The sequence below is a fragment of the Populus alba genome, chromosome 1, assembly GCF_005239225.2.
Source record: "Populus alba chromosome 1, ASM523922v2, whole genome shotgun sequence".
Taxonomy (NCBI): Eukaryota; Viridiplantae; Streptophyta; class Magnoliopsida; order Malpighiales; family Salicaceae; genus Populus; species Populus alba.
This window is the reverse complement of record NC_133284.1, coordinates 35,269,942-35,289,670: the sequence shown is the minus strand read 5'-3', so window position 1 is coordinate 35,289,670 and position 19,729 is coordinate 35,269,942. Positions and strand designations below refer to the sequence as shown.

The following is a 19,729-nucleotide window of genomic DNA, read 5'->3' as shown; positions in this document are numbered from 1 at the left end:
TATCCAAATTAGCTCCACCCATTAACTCGGACTAGCTGTAATACGAGTTATCTTATCAAAGACTTTTTTTTAGTTTTTGTTCAAAATAATATTGTTTAATTTTATTTTTTTTTTATCTAAAAAAGTATTAATTTTGTTTTAGACAAAAATTAAATAAGAATTAATAGAGCCAGGTTAACCCATGAATCTGTATGACCCAAGCCTTATAAGTTATAACTTGTCATTGCCCATATAAATTATCAATTTGCAGACTTGTAAAAAAAATCCATTCAATAGGGGTTTAAGGAATGCTCTGCAAAACCCTCATCTCACCTGAGACGAGACAGAAACTTCAACACAGTAACCTATCACCTGCTATCATCAACCTGATACTTTACCATGTTCACTCGCTCTCCAACAACCAAAAAGTTATCCTCTTTCTTTCATTCACACAAATCCCACTTCTCCACTAACATTGTTGGTGAAAAACCAGTCCTTGTAAGTCCTTTTTTCCCTTTCATTTTGTCATTTTTATTGTTTTGTTCTTTGATGAGGTTTTTCTAGTGATCGTATTTTTGTTTCTTTTGGATAGGTGAGAGATTTTATACACTCTGCACTATATGATCCAAAACATGGGTACTTCTCTCAAAGATCAAGGTCCGTTGGAGTTCTTGAGAGAAGCATTAAGTTTAATCAACTTGAAGGTATTGTTGATGATTTGCGATTGAAATCTTATTTGTTGTGATTTCTGATATGGGATTCATGAAAAATTTTAAATCTTTTTTTCCGATGATAACAATTTTGCAATGAAGGTTTTTTTTTTTTTAATTAAAAAAACTGGGTCTGGCTCCTTATTTGTGGCAATGCATAAATTCTGCTGAAACAATAAATTAATGAACAAACTAAAGTCTCGGTTATGTTTCTTAGACAATGCATGTGCAGGAGGTCGTGTCGTGATAAATGCTTGGGAGAAGTAGCTTGTTGGGTGTAGATTAGCTGCACTGCAAAGCAAAAAATGAATCTATTGGCAAGAAATTTTGGCTCATGCAAAAGATGATAGGAGTAAAATTTCTATAAATTGGATTTGTTAAGAGAGCCAAAGATCATTTTTCATAGATGAATTGGTGAAAAGAAGTATCACCCAATGAAAAATTAGAATTTAAAAGCATGATGCATAAAGCTTATTGAGTTATTGGCCTTGTTACTTTCGGAGCTGTAATGGTATGCTGGGTATGTGCTTCATGATGCACCAGTCATGTGTTTTCGTGACTTTGACACAAGTCAAATTTTTTTGTTTGAGTAAGTTAGTGCTTTTGATTTTCAGACTTTAGCATTGATTATTCATAGTCTGAATTTGTTTTGAGTACCCTGGACTATCGTACTTTTACAGACTGAAATTTATACTTGGCTTTAATACGGCAGTGAGTAGAAATTTCAGACTGTCACTAGTTCTTTTGGAGTAATTTTTCTAAAATTTGTTTTTGAGCATCTTTGTTTACATGTTACAGGAAGAAAAGCTTATATGAACCACTTGGATAAAATTTACAAGCGGAGTGACATCTCATGGTTTACTCCAGTAGAGCTTTTTAAGGTAATCTCCCTCCACACCCCTCACTGCAAAATGAGAAATTCTGAATTTTTTCAATCAAGAAAATCAAGGTTCAAGCGGTTTTTTCATCCTCATTTCATTCTCATAATTGACAAGAATCCGCTATTACTTTCTCATTTGGAATTATTGTTATTAGATAGAGTTTATGAAGGATTAAATAATGTCTCTTCATATCTATTTTCTTGTTTTCTTTTCTTTCATCATCCACCCTTTAATTCTAGATCTTGAGTATCTGTTTTCACTAGCCTTTTAATTTGAAGATTCATCATAATGGTTATAGTAAATCTTACTTGAAAAAAATGGAAATAAATTTCTTTTGTCTAATGACTTTCTTGTCTTCTCATGTTCTGAACCTCTCCTTCCTTCTAGCCTTGGTATGCCCATGGAATTGCTGAAGCCATAATGCGTACATCACAACTTTCTGTTCCACTACAAGTAAGCTCCATATCCCTCTCAAATTGCAGACAGTTCATTTATTTATTTATTCTGGGTTTTAATAATTGTCTTCTGTAATTTAATTTTTTAAAGCATTCTGATTTATATCATTGTCCAGTATTTGAAGAGAAAGATTAAAGGCATGGGTTGCTCGGTCTAACTGATTTTCTATCATGAATTGATCACTGCATCTGAAGTAATCTGTATGTAGATGGAACATGGAGGCCCATATTTTTCTCCTATAAACTTAATGGTCTTGAGAGAAAGATCTCAGGTTGCAATTATACAACACACAGTTATGCTGAAAGCATACCTAACCATTCCCTTCCCTTCCCTTCCCTCCATCCAAACATAGTGTTAGGTTCAATAGATTTACCTGAACTTTCTTTATTCTTTAGCTTCTGGTTACAGAAAACTGATATGTTGGACATTGCCTATGCTGAGACTTTTTTCTATTCATATGAATTATTGCTCTCATGTCAGATTTTGTATTTATGAATTTGATCTGGCAATGATCACAGAGATCCAATTGTTATCTAATTTCTGGTTTACATTGATGCCTTGAGTTCTGCATGACAAACATATTTTCTGAAATTTGATCCTGCTGTTTTATAATGTGCACTCAGATATATGAAATTGGTGGTGGATCAGGAATTTGTGCAAAGGGCATTCTAGACTACATAATGTTGAATGCACCAGCCAGAATATACAACAACATGACTTACACGTATGTGGGTTTACCATCCCTTTGTCTATCATGGAACGAGTAAAATCCTTATATTTTAACTTCAAGTTTATGCATGCCTGTGATATCTATCTTATTTACTAGCTTTCAGGGGATTGTGGATATCTTGTTCTAAGTTACATTTCATTTGGTGCAGCTCAGTGGAAATCAGTCCCTCTCTGGCTGAAATACAAAAAGAAACTGTAGGAGAAGTTCGCAGTCACTTGTCAAAGTTTAGAGTAGAATGTCGTGATGCTGCTGACAGGAGTGGATGGGGTATGATTCCTTGAATTTTTTTAACGTATTTATTATTTCTTGATTATTCCCACTGTGGGATCAGAATATGGACTGTAGATCTATACTTTAAATCCACTGGATGGGTCCAGCCCTTCTCCAGTAACCCTCTTCCCTTGGTAATCTTTAGTGAGACTTGGACACGCACCACACTGTCCATAATTTTTGAGGGGTTGAGGTGAACACTATGATTCACTCAAAATTGAATGATTTTATCAAGAAAATGTATGGAACATGGTAACTCTGAGGACTGTTTAAAAATTTTCCTTTTCCCATTCTCAAAAAAACAAAATTATTCTCCTCCTTTCTGCTCAGCTGTTCATTCCTGAGTCAATCAAACATCCTACTGTCAACACTGATCTCTGACTCCTTTCAACTATAAATCATTTTGCTATTTGTTTTTCCTGCATATCGCTGTCTCTGGCTGAGACACTGATTTTAGTTTGTCTTTCTAACAGGGGATGTCAAGCAACAACCATGTTGGGTGATCATGCTGGAGGTATTTCTATCTTAAGTTGTTCTTTGGGTGACAAGTTGTTGCTATTAAGCCAGTGGTGCAAGTTATTCCCCAAAATCAATTATTTAGAGATGCATGACATTCTGCTAGTGTTTTCTACTTCCTACCTACATATTTTGATGGTTAAGATTGCATGTTTTGACCAAATTGATCCATGTTAGAGCATGGGACTGTGATAAAGAATTGAAGCAATGTCATGAGGAGCATATTGACTTGAAAAGTCTCTGTTGCTGATCAGCTCGACTCACATGCCTGTTCTTTTAAGCATGAGGTTGCATATCAAACCATTTAAATACAAGAGCAGGTAGCTGCTCATAGCATTTTTCTGATTACTAAGAATATAAAAAATCTAATGAAGTATGTAAGATGTATACAAAGATTAGTTATTATACTCTTAATCTATAGCTTTGGTCTTCCTTACAACTTCTTCTTAACCAATATGATATAGGTAGCAAAATATTGTTCTCTTTCCTTTTCTTCAGCTTCTTACCAAAATCTTGATGCTGATTGCAAATCATGCTAACAAAGATGAAAAGTTGTTGGTCGATGAGTCTCTGCACCTTTTGATAAATACTCTTATCCATGGGTTTCTTATTGTCATCTTTTGTCCCAAAAAAAAAATCTATACATTATTTCTTGCAGGTTCTCGATAATCTTCCACATGATCTTGTCTATTCAGAAAATCAGGTTTTCCCATGGAAAGAAGTATGGGTTGAGAAGCAACATGATAAGTAAGCAGCAGTGTGTGATTGGTATCCCAAAATTCCTCCCTTCACATTGCATTCACTGTTTCTAGTATCGTGCAAATCTCTTTAGTAGTTAATTTTGATTCTCTATTGATATACTTGGGATGGTATAAATAACTCGTAATTTGAAAGGAGAGGAAAGGGTTAATTAGCTATATAGTTGGTTCATGCACCTTACTTGGGGCAAATTTCAGGGGCTTGATGAGAATCTTGCATTAAAATCCACTAGGTTGGTTAATTCTAAGAAATATAATTGTGGGAGGCTTAGAATGTTAAAAGCTTCATAACAACTACAGAAGAACTTCTTTTATATTTGTCAGCTGTGGGACAAATTGCATCTGATCCTTGCTTGCTTGTGTTTTCTGCATAAGCAGGGAATCGCTCTTTGAGCTGTACAAGCCACTAGAAGACCCATTAATTAAGCGTTGTGTTGAGATCGTGGAACTGGACAAAAATCAGTCCGTGTCAATAGCAAAAAGTGTTTGGTCCAAGGTCTTCCCAAAACCTCGAAGATGTTGGCTCCCAACTGGTTGCTTGGTAAGGAATCAATTACTCTACCTTCCATGTCCATGATTTAGATAAGAAAAAGAAGCTTTCTGCTATATGAAATTTACTTCCGACAATGATATTTGTTTGAACATGCAGAAACTGCTAGAGGTGTTACATGAGGTATTACCAAGGATGTCCTTAATTGCTTCAGACTTTAGTTACCTACCTGATGTGAGTATACCTGGTGAAAGGGCTCCTTTAGTTTCAACCAAGGTATGTTCTTTCTCATATAACACAGTAACTTCTTTTTATATTGTAACTTTATGGTATAACGTCAATGCATGGAATGTGAAAGGGTCTGATGTTGGTTTTGGAATTGGAGGGGCCATTTATGCATGGTCATAGAGATGATTTATCCTGTTCACATCTTGATTTGCAGAAAGATGGCCGCAGCTTAGATTACAACAGTTATCTGGATGCAAAGGTGCTCTTCCCCTCACATTTTGTCTTGTTTCATGTGTATAGGAAATGCCTTGCATGATCTCATGTAGAGTGCTGGAATTTTCGTAGTCACTGCACAACCAATGAATAGTCAATCATAAACTTGCTAGTCCTGGTCCATGGGACAGCCAATGAATTTACAGTTAACAAATAATTTTGCTATGGCTTTGTGGATCTCTTGTGCTCTAAGATACAGTTGACAACACAGTTCTAAATATAGATCACCACAAACCAAAGGTTTCCTTACTACAGGACTTGGAAATCCAATTAACTCAATGGATTCCTAGAAAAGGGCTAATTTTCATACTACTTGCGGATGCTATGTTTGCCTTGCTAGATTCCTTAAAATGCAGGAAGGTTGGCTAGAAATTTCTTGTAAAAACACTAGCCCCTCTCAGCTCATAGATACATATAGATTACTGTGGAAAGCTGTATTCAATGGAAGCCATATGTATGGCTTGGAGGGACGTCCTTTCTATTTGATGAGTTACAAAGTCAAATCCAAGTCATGTCGCATACCACTACTTTGATTGAGTTGTCTCAGGGAAAAAGTGAAATTCATTCTTCCTTGGTTAATTCCCTATCCTCAATCATCATAATTGTTGCTTCATCATCTTTTAAATTTTGAAACCAATTGTTGAGGGTCCTGTCCCCCTTCTTGTCCCAACTTTCATCGCAATGCAACCAAAGGTGTCAAGCTTATCCTATACAGTTGAAACCTCTGAAGGGAGAGCATCAGCATAAAATTTGAAACTGTTTTATTTATTTATTCCTTTCTAAGCCTCAGCATAAAATTTGCAACTACTTTATTTATTTATTTTCACGGTAATGTTCCTTGTGGCCTCGTTAGTCTTTGGCCTATGCGCTTCAGCCCAAGTGAGGGTATACTGGGTTTAGTGACTAGGATTTAGCTTTAATGTCACCAGAAAACAATGTCATTAAGTAAACAAATAGAAAGAGGAGAATAGAGGAGAAACCTTTGATAAATTGCAATTGAAAGTGCTACAAATCAGTGAGTTTTGTAGGTGTCCAGGTGGCAATAACTCTTGGGGTGTAATACTTAACTAATATGATGTACTGAGCTCTTGCATTTTTTATGAACACCGAGCACATTCACAGTTACTGTTCAACATAAAGGCATTGAATCAATGGACATATTTGCTCTTTCCGAGGTCATTCTTGTTTTCCAAATTCCAATGGTGCTTTAGTTGAACTCTGAGAAATTCAAGGTGTTGTAGGGTGATGCTGATATTTTTTTTCCCACGGACTTTTGGCTTTTGGAACGAATGGACCATTACTGCTCTGGGTGGATGAAACCGCATGGGGATAACTCAACCAAGCAAGGAAAGAAGAGGCGAACTCTAGTGGTAAGTCTATTCTTTTAGGAGTAGTGCTGTCTATTTGCAGAGACATAATATTCTTGTTTAAAAGAAGGATCATTAAAGTGATCAACTATAAACTGTATACTACCTTGCAAAGCTAGCTATCAATATTAAGGAAGTGCCTTACTGCATTATGTTTTAAGATTAAAATTAAACAAATTCAACGGTTACCTCTATGTTGGTATGTCCATGTGCCTAATTGGATTCAATGATATGTTAATAGCCCATTAGTTTACAAGATGCATAGGAAGAGGTAAAAATGGATGACAATGAGATTTTTTCTGACCTGAATGATGATAAAACTGTTTAAAGCGATGTGGTATGCTAACTGCACTAGAGAACAGAATAGATGTCATACACCTTTTCTTTTCATGTCTAGCTGAAGTTTATTATATCTTGTGTAGCTCGATACATCAGCATTCATGGAAGAGTTTGGTTTGCCCTCCAAGACGAGAACTAAGGATGGATACAACCCACTTCTGGATGATTTCAAGAATACCAAATTTTATCTTAGTGTCCCAACTCATAACATAAAATAGGCAGTCTGCAATTCGAATTTCCAAAAGATGATTTATAAGGATGCATCAGGTTGACGAGGAACTTGTACAGTCTTGATTGCATCATCTGAAGAGAAATGAGGTCTATAAACCAAGAGATTTGGAGGCCATTTACATAGTGATGATCTATGTGAAGCACCTTTTGCCTTGTTATGCAGTCACGTGTTTGAATTTTGCAGAGCCATTTAAAACTCAATACATTCAAACAATTGTTCTGGGATGTCTATTTCTCCAGGGAGGAAACTCCATGGTGCAACTGGGGACTGCAAGCACTTTTTGCCTTGTTATGCAGTCATATGTAGTGGAATTGTGTAGAGCCATTTAAAACTAAATACAGTCAAACAATTGTTCTGGGATGTCTATTCTCCAAGGAGGAAACTCCACGGTGATTACATGTGCTGAAGCTGAGAAAGGGAGGTTTGCTAATTGGAGCCAAAACAGCAGAAGCTCCGATGGCCGGTAATTTGAATTTAAATTTTATCTCCTGTTATCCCAAATTTCATACCTTTTTTTGCCCAATAAATGACCATACATTATAGTTGTTATCTCCATTACAAGAATAACTACATTAGAGTTTCTGGCATGATTTCTCTTTGCTTGGTGAATCAATCTGCATGTTAGAATTTGTGGGGGCTTGTATGCTCAGACCAGAATGTCCAGTCGCAGTGTGCAGCAAGCAAAGACCAAGGCTTGCTTTCCTTGTATCAAGATATATCCTCAACCTGATTGACAGAATCATGCTTTATATTCTTGCTTAGAACCTTACCATGCTACCAGGGCCTTTGCCCACCAACCTTTTTCTTTGTTCAGAGCACAAACACTTTCCATTCAATCACACCAACCTAATTGTTCATTGCTCTGTTGGAAGAAACAAATATTATGCATAATAGAAATACAAGAAAGAAGAGAAGCAAATAGTTTTTTTCTATTGTTATGATTAGTTTCAGGTTCATAACTAGAGTCATCGGTTTCAAATATTAACATAGATTGACTTTTTTTTTAATATTTTTTTAAATTAATTTATTTCAATTTCATCATTTAATATTTGATTTATTGAAAATTGATTTTTGTATTTTTCTTTCCTTTCTTTTCTATTGAGTTATCTCAATCACGTGTCCATGATCGCGAGGTTTACGGGTTAACCTGGGTTGACTTATTTTTTTTATTTTTATCTTTCAACATTGAGTTATTTGATGGTTGAATTTCATGATTTTATTCATTTATATTTTAAATGTGATCACCTTGGTAGCATGATTGGGTCATATTTTGTACCTTGACCCGGGTGAGCTCGGAACGAGTCTTTTTGACCTTTTTTTAATAATTATTATTTTTTAATTTTTATCCTTAAATATTTTATTTGTTAGAGATTGAGTTTCACCCTTTTGTTTTTGGAATTATCAATAAACTATTTAGATGACCTAACAAATATTTTTATGGATTAGTGAGATAGGGTTAGACCTAAAAGCATCTCCAATGGAAAATGCTATATTAAAAAGCTAAATGGATAAAATGGTTTTTTGAATAGTGTAAATATTTTTTTTTTATTATGTGCATTCCAATGGTAAAAAGCTATTTAGAAAAGCCAATTATATTTTAATATATTTCATGTTAAATCATGATGTTATTAATATAATTAAATAACTAATTTAGATATTTTATATATAATATAATTATAATGTTATTAATTATATAATTAATGAGTAATTTATAAAAGTAATTTAAAATTAATAAAGTAATATGAAAGTTAAAAGATATAATTTAAAATTTATTTATATGAATATTTTTAATTTTATATGTTACTGTTAAAAATTTAATTTTTTAAAAGTAAATTCAAATTCAAACTTTGAAAAAAATCACCAACATTTTAAAATTTGATTTTCAATTTTTTTTTTTAAATTCAAGCTTTGAAAAAATAATCGCCAACATTTGAAATTTTAAAATTTCAAATGGGCAAAAATGAACCGCCAATATTCTAAGATTTTAAAATTTGAAAAAATAATCCATCTATAAATATTCTCATATATCTTAACATTTTTTCTCATCATTTTCTTCTCTCCAATCTTTATTATATTTTATTAAAATTCATCATGAATCATTCTAATTTTAATTTTTATGATGCTTTTGATTTTGATAATGACACTCCTGTGTTCGCTTTTCAAGTTGCTACCACTGTGGTTGCTGAAGAAGAATCAAATAATCAAGGGCAGAGAACAAAGTATCGTGGCTCTATTTTTTGCCACAATATTGTCAATCGTAATAGAAAGAAAAGTAAGTTAAGATTATATAATGATTATTTTGCTGAAAATCCTAAGTTCACTGAAAGTCAATTTCGAAGAAGATTTATAATGAGTCGTCGTCTTTTTCTTCGGATCGCAAATGCAATGGAATCTCATAATCCATATTTCAAACAAGGGACAAATACTCTTGGTGTTCTTGGTTTATCTTGCCTTTAAAAGGTAATTGCAGCTCACAGAATATTTACATATGGTATTCCTGCAGATCTTACTGATGAATATCTTCGAATTGGAGAAACCATTACAATAGAAAGTCTTAGAGCTTTCGTCAAAGCAATCGTAGAAGTTTTTGATGATTGGTATATAAGGGCAACAAACGAGGCCAATATTTGTCGATTATCATCAATTGGAGAGCAACATGGATTTCTAGGGATGTTAGGGAGCATTGATTGTATGCATTGGAAATGAGAGAAATGCCCAATTACATGGCATGACATGTATACTGGTCATTGTCATGAACCAACTATAATTCTAGAGGTAGTGGCTTCACAAGATCTTTGGATATGGCATGGCTTTTTTGGAACACCTGGATCATTAAATGATATTAATGTTCTTGATTGATCACCTATCTTCGCTGCACTTGCTGAATGTCGAACTACTCCTGTCAATTATACAATTAATGGGCATGAATATACAATAGGATACTATTTAGCAGATGTGATTTATCCTAATTGGTCAACCTTTGTTAAGACAATCTCAAGGCCATTAGGAGCAAAGAGAGAATATTTTGCAAGTAAGCAAGAGTCTGCAAGAAAGGATGTGAAGCGGGCATTTGGGGTGCTCCAATCTCGTTTTGCAATTGTACGTGGACCTGTTCGATACTGGGATGAAGAAACACTTGCAAATATTGTGAAAGCTTGCATAATAATGCATAATATGATTATTGAGGATGAATGAGCAATGAACTTTGGATTTGACCATGAACGTGAAGTCAATTCCTTTATATCAGTGTCACATGGTGAAATACCAGAATTACATGATTTTCTTCAAACTCATAATTGAATCAGGGATAGAGCAACTAGCTTTCAACTACAAGAAGATTTGGTTGAACATTTGTGGGAACAATATGGTAAGTAGAATCATTAGATTTGAACTTCTTATGTCATCATAAGTTTCAAGTTTTTTATGTTTTTTTTTTTTCATTATGGTTGTTATCTTTTAAGTTAATTAATCATACTTATTGTTGTTAAGTGTAGAAGAACTTCAAAAAAATATTATGAATTGATACCATTTTTATAACAATATATTCCAAATAACCAAAAAATTTATACATATTTAATTAAAAATACATTACATTAAACAATTAATCAATCTAGTTAATTAAAAATTAAAACCTCTCTTTTGCATAATTTCTAACTTTCTATTTTGAAAATAAGCTGCAGGAATTGGATTCAAATTAGAAATATTCATTTTCATAATTTGTTCTTCTTTCTTAATTCTGTCCAATTCTTGTTTCTCTTGACTTTGTTGAGTTATCAAAGCTTGTTGTTCTAATATAATTTTTCTGTTTTATTTCTTTTGATCCTCATTTTCTACTAGAGCATCCCTGAATTGTTGTAAGAGATTTGTTAAAGTTACCTCCCCAACTTTATCTTTTCCTTGTTTACGTTTAAGTCGTTCCTTTGCAGCCTTCTGACCAATTGGTCTATTTTGATAAATCAACAGTTCACTTTCTTCTAAACTAACAAAATCAGGGGTAGATGGAGATGATGAAGCCGAACTTGCATTGACATGACATTTTTGTTTTTTGTTTGACCTTTGATGTTGACTTGCACGCTCAAATTGACATTTGAGTTCTTTTCTTAAGATAACCCAACAATGTTCTAGTTGAAATTGTTTACTAATGCAAGAAGCATGCATTTGTCGAGCATCATTAATCTGGTAAAAAATTAGAGAAATTAAATAATGTTAAAATATGTGTTAAACAATTTAATATAAAAATAAATATTAAAATTACCCTTGATTCTTCGGTCATTCCACTTTGTTGATGATTTTTAATTTAAGTAACAAATCCAATAAATTTACCGACTTCTCTATTTATTTCTTGCCAACAACTTGAGATGCTTATTTGGGAATGATTAATCAAGTTTCCTCCATTCTCTACAAAGTAAGCATGCACTCGAGCCCAAAATTGTTTTGTTTGTTGTTCAACTCTTGTAATTAGATCCTTGCTTGTATTTAGCCATGTAGAGACAAGTAAACAATCTTTCTCTGGTAAGAAATTTTTACTTCTTTGTGATTTTTTTGCTGAATGGACATTTAAATTCGAGTATGTTAAGTCATCAATTAATTGATTAGAATCATTTGGTTGAAAAAGAATATCTTTTAACTCACTAATAAGAAAGTTAGTAAAAGAGCTTGGAAAATTTGAATCCATCTACATTAAAAAAAAAAAAAAAAAACTCAAGTTAAAACCTTATAAGAGAGTGTAAAAGAAGCTCACATTTAATGTCTAGAAATTTTTTTGTTTCCATACATGTGAATTAATAATAAGCATTGCCTCCTACTTGTTCTAACATAACAATTTGACCATTTTTTGAAACTAAAAGAGAATTGATATATTGGTTTAATTGCATTTTCAACAAGACAAAATATAATTGATCTCAAATTAAAATACAATCAAAAATAAATTTTAAATGTCACTTTATATTTTTATCAATATCAACTACCATTATTAATTCCTCTCAATTTTATCAAAGATAACAACATAAATAAAAATTATCTTCTTTAAACAATATCAAAAATATAAAATAACAAAGAAATAAAAATCATCACAAATATCAAATTAACAACAAAAGATCTAAAAAATCAAGAGATATAAAAGACAAAATAGAAAAAGCTTTTAAACAAGCATACCTTTTAATTTCAGCTAATTAACACAACCGATGTTATTAATTAACCAGAGAATAATTGATTCTTGTTTTTCTAAATTTGAGAGAAGGGTGAGGCACAATACAAAATTTTAAAATCTACAAGTTCCTTCCTCCTACTTTTAAGAGAAAAAAATAAACTGTTGACCAACGGTTATAAAAATAGTCGTTGGCCAACAGTCATTTGCTTTTGCCATTTATACAGGGAAATATAGAAATGGCTCTTTACATAACAAATAGCTAAAATAGCTATCTATTTGCTTGAAGCGTTGGAGTGAAGAAATGCAGAAGCAAAAGCTAAAAGTACAATTTTTTACATTTGGCTCTTCATTTAACTCTCCTGTTGGAGATGCTCTAAGAGAAGATATGGTCATGTCAGATATACTGGCTAAAAAAAGCTGTAATTTTTTATGTGATCATTGGATTAGGCTCTAATTTTTTCAGGAGATTCTTGAGACCTAGTTTTATTAGACTTTTAATTTTGTCAAATTAGGTTAGGAAGATAATGTTTTAGTCAATTGTATTAGTTTTCTGGATTTCATGTGTTATTTTCAAAATTTCTATTATTTTTCTTCATGTTTTAGAATCAATGATTTTATTAACTAGTAGAGTTGGTTTTTTCTAACCCGTTTAAAGGAGTTATAAACCTCATAAAAAGCTAGACTACATTAGACTTTATTTTTAGAGAATAAAACTCTGAATTTAGAATTCTTTTCTGCAATTCTTTGCCTTTGTTTTGCTATTGTTCTTTGTTTGTGCTTCTGCCTGCAACTGCATCACCTGCACCCTGATACTACTAAGCCGGGCGGTTCTCTAAGAAACTACTTCAAAGGATATATGAAACAAGATAGCTGCTTGCATCTAAATAGGTTGTTCTTCCATCTAGTTATCGGCGTTAATGAAAGACTTGCTGGTTACTTCTTCCAAGCTCTGAATGCTCAGCTTCTTTGCCCAGCTAACCCTTTTTGAAGTCAGCTCCTGGACCGATGTTGCCATACTCGGCAAATGTTATATGGTTCCTGCAAATTATGTAAACATAGAAGCCACTAATTAAACACATTTCCATCCCTAACAACATAATTAAGGCATATTTGTTTAGTTTACAGGAACCAAGCTTGCTAGATAGATATGATTTGTGAGCTTAGAAGCTTGCGCATGGCCTTCCCAAGTAAACTGAAGAATTCCCCAACACATTGCATCCCTTGAACAGAAACCCATTTGCATCATTTGGATTCGTTCTTCCTTGTTCTGGAATAAACCCTCCAAGTGCTTGTATAGAGCAATCCTACAAATAATGACAGGATACGAACTGATCAAAAACAACAATATTAACTTAAGTGGCCTGTGATTTAGAGACATGGAACTTGGTTAAAACGTACTACTTCTATGTTGTCGAAGTGAAAGGTATACCATGAGAAAACAAAGTGTATAAAAAATAAAGTTGTTTTATACATTCTTGGCTGGTCTTAAAATATATCGAAGTTTTAAAGATTTTGGAGGGGAAAAGGGAAAAGCCGTAAGTGTGTTTATGGAATTAGAATCAATAAATGGAAATGTACAGGAATAGTGAAAAAGATGGGGGTGGCATTTCCGGGCCCCCAAAAACCCAGCCCTAAAATGAAAGGGACCAGCTGACGTGCACTATAGCAGTAAAGAATTCCTTGTGAAGTTTTGATATCCGCAAATAAACGATGCTTGATCTCTTGTTTGAGGGATAATCATTTAGCAAGATCATGGATTTTCCCTGATTGGCATAATAAACGTTACTAACAAAGGAGTCAATCAACAACTGGCCGACTTCTAAATCCTATAAATATCCAATGATTGGCTAAGAAAGAAGAGTAATTGCCCCATGAAATAGTAAGAAAATTTTGATTCAGTACAGATAGCATTGCTCCTGATCAAGACTGGCCCGTGTCAATGGGAGTTACAAGCAAGGACCCTGGATACGGAGCTCCATTTGAGTTTTCATGGCAATCCCCCTTCAATGTTCCACTAGAAACATTTTCCTGGGCATCTTGTTAGGGGAGCATTGGAACTTAACTCCTTTATGATCCTGAATTCCTGCTCTTAATTATTTCTTGTTTTCCCAGTCAAACCCATTAAACATCCAAGAGCAAAATGGTCCATATATTTTTCAGGATATGCAAAACACCAAGGGGGATAAAGGAAGGTTCAGAATATTATATATCTAAACTGAAATGCCAAACCATGTTCAAATAAAACTGTTGATAAAGTTAATTCACTCGAACAGAAATTGACAAAAAAGAAAACAGTCTGGGATGCAAAAACAATATTCTCAGAGTTTCTCATTCACTAGCAACCTTCTCTCCAATCAATATTTGAGTGGAGCAATGATGTCTAGCTGGGGACCAAGCTTCTCCTCTGCAGTCTTCTCAGCCTTAACCCTCAGTTTTGCCAACTGCTTCTTTCTCTCATAGATCAACTGGGCTCTTTCCTTTCTCTTCGTCTCAAGCTCCTGCAGGGAAGAACAGGTCAGAAAAAGGTGCCTCACAAAAAACTCGATGACCAGTGTTTATTGACAAAGGCAAATTATTGCCAGTAAAATCATGCAATACATTGTACAATAGCTGGCATCCTTAGAAGTTAATAACTAAATGGAAGACTACATCAAATATCGCAGATAGAAACACCATTAGTGGCAAATTGCGATCATTGTCCAGCATATGACAATAACAGCCATCACTGCACTGTACAATTTAAAGTACAAAGAAAACAGGGAAGGGATTCTAATTGTTAACCTAATTACAGTTTGATGAAATATTTAAATAGCTAGCATCCAACTATGGGAGAATATGGTAAGAGGGCAGCAAAAATGAAAGAGGAAGGAATTAGGTAGCCAATTCTTACCTTGATGGTATCATAGTGGTTCCATCCAACCTCAGATGAAAGCTGTCCTAACAAGCAGTACTTGTGTCCAGGCTGGAGCCTCAAAACCCTGATTCATCCAAAACATAGAAAGAATAAGCATCCAGTTACATGAACCACAAAAAACATAGTTCTCACATAAGATCCTTCTAAGAAAACTCACTTGAGAGCATCAGGGATCACCATCCTCTTTGTCTTATCATATGGAGGAGGAACACCCTCAAAAACCTTCAAACGAGCAAGAGCAGCCTCTCCACGCTTGGTCTTGTGAGGAATCATCCTTCAAACCAAATACATTTTAGATCATAGATAAAACCAAAACATGGAGACACTAAAGTTGTAACTTGGACTACCAAAAACATTGCAAGATGCAAATACGAATAAAACAAAAACATAAAAACAACTATCAACAATCATCTAATTCCAGAAGATGGGACACTTCCCCTATATAGACACCTCAACGGCACAAACATCATTTCAAACACTAAAATTCATTCGCAAAAACTAGACACTTTATCTACGGTAATCAACTTAAAAGTTCTTATTCCTCAAAAGCACATCCAAACTATTATCCATTCACAACTAAATCACCTGTTTGTTCTCAATAATAAAAAAAAAAACCTTAAGCAGCAAAGAGTAACTTCAATAATAAACTCTAATATACAGTAAATCTTTATGGCTTCAGGATCCTCACCTGTTATAGCTTAATTTTCCGTGCTTAGCAAAATAAGGATCAGCAATGTTTAAACTTTAATTATACATCTATAAAGATGCTAACATCTCACAAATCACAACATGGGTTATCCTCTAACAATCCAAATATCACCTTCTATAACTAACTAAACCAAAAAAAAACCAAACTTTCTCAACAAAACTCAACTTTAATAAATAAAAAACTAACCCTCTAATGGTACGCCAGAGAATCTTAGAAGGAGCCCTGAAGTGAATAGGACCATGAGAAGGCTTGGTGTTCATGCGTTTCCTCAAGAACCTCAGGTACTTCATTTTCTGCCTTACTAAACCACCAGAGATACAAATCTCTTCACACCTAACAACAACAACTTTCTGCCCATTTAGTAGCTCTTTAGCAAGTATTGATGCAAGCCTGCCTAGCATATGATGCCTTGCATCAACAACAACTCTTTTTGCACAGATCCCTGACCCAGACACCATTGTGGCTGTGTGTGTCTCTCTGCTTTCTCTGGCTGAGCGGCTCGTGTGAGGGAGAGAAAAGAGAGGGCTTTTAGGGTTTTTGTGTTTGTAGGTTTGAGAGGGTTTTATATGGGGTGGTTTCTTTTATGGACTTTAGAGAGTTGGGCTTTTAAGGTTTCGTATTTTGGGGTTGGGCTCTGTATATTTAGCCAGACCATTATGATTGATGTTATGGAAAATTAACCAAAAACTATATAGTGCTCCCCTCGTGGAACATTGTTACTTTGAAATAGTAATTTGTTATTTTTGTTCCCTGATTTTTTTCAATCGAATGCCTTTTATTATATTATCCTTTAATATTATATTCTTTTTATTAGATTACGTTATTCTCATGTATTGTGGGTTTAACAAGTTAACTCGATTGATTCAGATTTTTCTTTTCTTAATTTTATCATTTAATATTAAGTTAATTAAGAATTAGACTTCATAATTTTTTTATTTGCTATCTATTAGATTATTTCAGTCTTATAACTCAGGAATAATGCTTAACCAGTTAACCCGATTAACTCGAGTTTTCTTTCTATTTTTTTAATTAACTTTTTAAAAAAAATTTATCATTTAATATTAGGTTGATTGAAAATTAAAATTCATGATTTTTTTTGTTTACTTTCTATTAAGTTATTTTGGTTTCATAACTCAGAAATGATACTTAACATGTAACCCGAGTTGACTCAAGTTGTTTTTTGTGTTTTTTTTTAATCGAGTTTTTTCTTTCTTTTCAATTTTATCAATAGGTCAATTGAGAATTATATTTCATAATCTATTTATATATATATATATATATATATATATATATATATAGAGAGAGAGAGAGAGAGAGAGAGATATCTTGATCAAATTATCGGAGTTATAGGTTTTTGGCATTTTAACCCTAATTAAATCGGGTCATTTTTTAAATTTCTTCTAAGATGTTATCTTGGTCACGAGTTATTCAAGATTAAATATGTTTTTTATTGGGTTATTCTTATCTCATGACCTGGGTCGCAAGTTTAACGAGTTAATCTAGTTGACTTGTTGTTTTTCTTTTTTATTGACTTTTTTTCTTTTAATTTCATCATTTAATATTGTGTTTAATTGAAAAACAGGCCTTATGATTTATTTTGGTTTGCTTCTAATTAGGTTATCTAAGCCTCATGACTCAGGAATAGTGTTTAACAAGTTAACTCAAGTTGACTTTGCTCATTTTTTATAGCATTTTTTAAATTAAAATATTTACAAATTTCATCGTTTAACATTGGGTATGGCAAATTTGTTTGAGAACTAAGCTTTATAATTTGTTTTGATTTTCTCTTTATGTGGTTATCTCAATTTCATTATCAAATTCATGGATTTGACAAGTTATCCTAGATTAAATAAAGTTGTTTTTTTTTATGAGATTATCTCGGTCTTATAACCCAAGTCACGAGTTTGGTGGTTTGACTCATTTTGTTTTTTATATCATTTTTTAATTTATTTTTATTTTTAATCTCATCCTTCAACATTGAACTAATTGAGAATTGAACTTCATAATTTGTTTTAATTTGTTTTTTATAGGGTTATCTTGGTTTTATGACTCAGGTTACGGGTTTGACAGGTTAACTCGGGTAACTTTTTTAGATCCTTTTTTTAATTGATTTTTTTTTAAATTTCATCATTCAATATTGGGTTGATTGAGAATTAGGATGCATACTTTGTTTTGATTTGCTTTCTATTGAGTTAACATAGTCTCATAACTTGGGTCGTGGATTTGACATATTGATCCAAGTTAATCCAATATATTGTTATCTTAATATTAAAAAAAAAATTATTTTGAAATTTTTTTTATTCAAATTATATTTTTACAGGTCATCCGGGTTGTTTTTAGTCACTCAAAGTCAACTGAGTCACATCGAGTCAATCTCCACATGATTTATTTATCTTTCCACTTGGAAAAAAATTAGGAACATCAAAACATTTTTTTCTATTCAAGAAAAATTTGACCAAAACCTAGTTGAAACACAACCCCAATTAACCCAGAAAGTAGACTTGAATCAACCTTAAAATCTCCCACTTCATCTTCCACCAGCTTTGGTTCACACTCTATCCACTCTAGAAGGTTGAATTTCTTAGCACTCAACATTTTGAAGAAAAATTTGACTCGATCCACAGTGTAGTGCGAGTCAATGATGTAGTTATTAAAAGCCTAAAAGTCATGACCATATCACTATGCGCACACCATTATTCACCCTTTTACATTTTACCGTGGAACTACAGTTCAAGATTTGGCTTTGTTTTAATTTAGTCCTCAAACTTTTTTTAGGTTAATTACATCATTTTTTAGCGAAGTTAAAAGGAAATTGAATCAAATTTATTGAATAAGAGTAAAATTGAAAGATAGAGGATCAAAGCAGAAAATGTGTCACAAATGGGTAATGGTTTCAAAGTTCACACAAAAGTTTAATTTAGTACTTACACTTTAAAAAAATACATAATTGATCCCTCAATATTCTATCAATTCAATTTCGATTCAAAAGTTTATTTTTGTTATTTTTTTGTCCCAAGTTTGAGAAAAGAGAGAGCAATCACCGGATTCTAATTATAGAGAGAGAAAATGTCGTTGATGCCTATTCCATCCACCAACATGGTTGATCTTTGAGTCAAATGGTTTTATTTAATAAGAAAAGTTCATATTAGGTACTTGTTTTTATCTTGAAAGTGCCTTAAAAAATCAAATTTGAGCTCAAGTGGTTTTTTCATTTTAGGATTTGGGGTGGTGTTTTGGGTATTTTGAAGCCACAAAAAGGTTTATTAAGGTTCTTAATGTGTTTTCTAGGTTTTTTAAGTCAAAAAATAGATTGAAAAATATATTTTAGGGTAAAAAAAAATCCTTCATCCTTAATTTTCTAGCTGTTGAATCTAGGAAAAATTAGACAATGCATTGTCTACCTCAACATGTTTTTCAAAAAAAATTTGGGCGGACAATATGTCATCCTGCAATAAAAAAAATAAAAGCCCAGACGCACTTGACCTTTTTAATTTTTTATAAATTATATTTTTTTCTATTTTTTAAATAAATGATTTTTTCTATTTTTTTCTTATTTAATTTTTATAAAAAAAAATAATTTGGGTGGACAATATGTCATCCTGCAATAAAAAAAAATAAAAGCCAAGTCGCACCTGACCTTTTTTTTAAATTTTTCTATTTTTTTTCTTATTTATATTTAAAATGATACTTCTCTCTTTTATTTGGTTAATATAACCTCTTTTAAATGA

General features: G+C 32.8%; 2 protein-coding genes across 2 annotated transcripts; one reads left to right on the top strand and one right to left on the bottom strand.

Annotated features, from left to right (window-relative positions):
* Nucleotides 1-239: 239 nt before the first annotated feature.
* On the top strand, nucleotides 240-7,784 carry LOC118055251 (protein arginine methyltransferase NDUFAF7 homolog, mitochondrial). Its single transcript, XM_035067088.1, has 13 exons — nucleotides 240-477; nucleotides 572-683; nucleotides 1,488-1,570; nucleotides 1,958-2,023; nucleotides 2,650-2,750; nucleotides 2,905-3,023; nucleotides 3,500-3,540; nucleotides 4,201-4,289; nucleotides 4,679-4,841; nucleotides 4,950-5,066; nucleotides 5,233-5,277; nucleotides 6,533-6,661; nucleotides 7,081-7,784. The coding sequence occupies exons 1-13, from the start codon at nucleotides 379-381 to the stop codon at nucleotides 7,213-7,215; spliced, it is 1,299 nt and encodes a 432-aa protein (XP_034922979.1). The 5' UTR covers nucleotides 240-378; the 3' UTR covers nucleotides 7,216-7,784.
* A 6,777-nt stretch (nucleotides 7,785-14,561) lies between these two features.
* On the bottom strand, nucleotides 14,562-16,547 carry LOC118055252 (large ribosomal subunit protein uL13w). Its single transcript, XM_035067090.2, has 4 exons — nucleotides 16,188-16,547; nucleotides 15,450-15,566; nucleotides 15,269-15,356; nucleotides 14,562-14,876 (listed from the first exon to the last, which is right to left on the bottom strand). Exons 1-4 carry the CDS (start codon nucleotides 16,457-16,459, stop codon nucleotides 14,733-14,735), a joined length of 621 nt encoding a protein of 206 aa, XP_034922981.1. The 5' UTR covers nucleotides 16,460-16,547; the 3' UTR covers nucleotides 14,562-14,732.
* Between the last annotated feature and the right edge of the window lie 3,182 nt (nucleotides 16,548-19,729).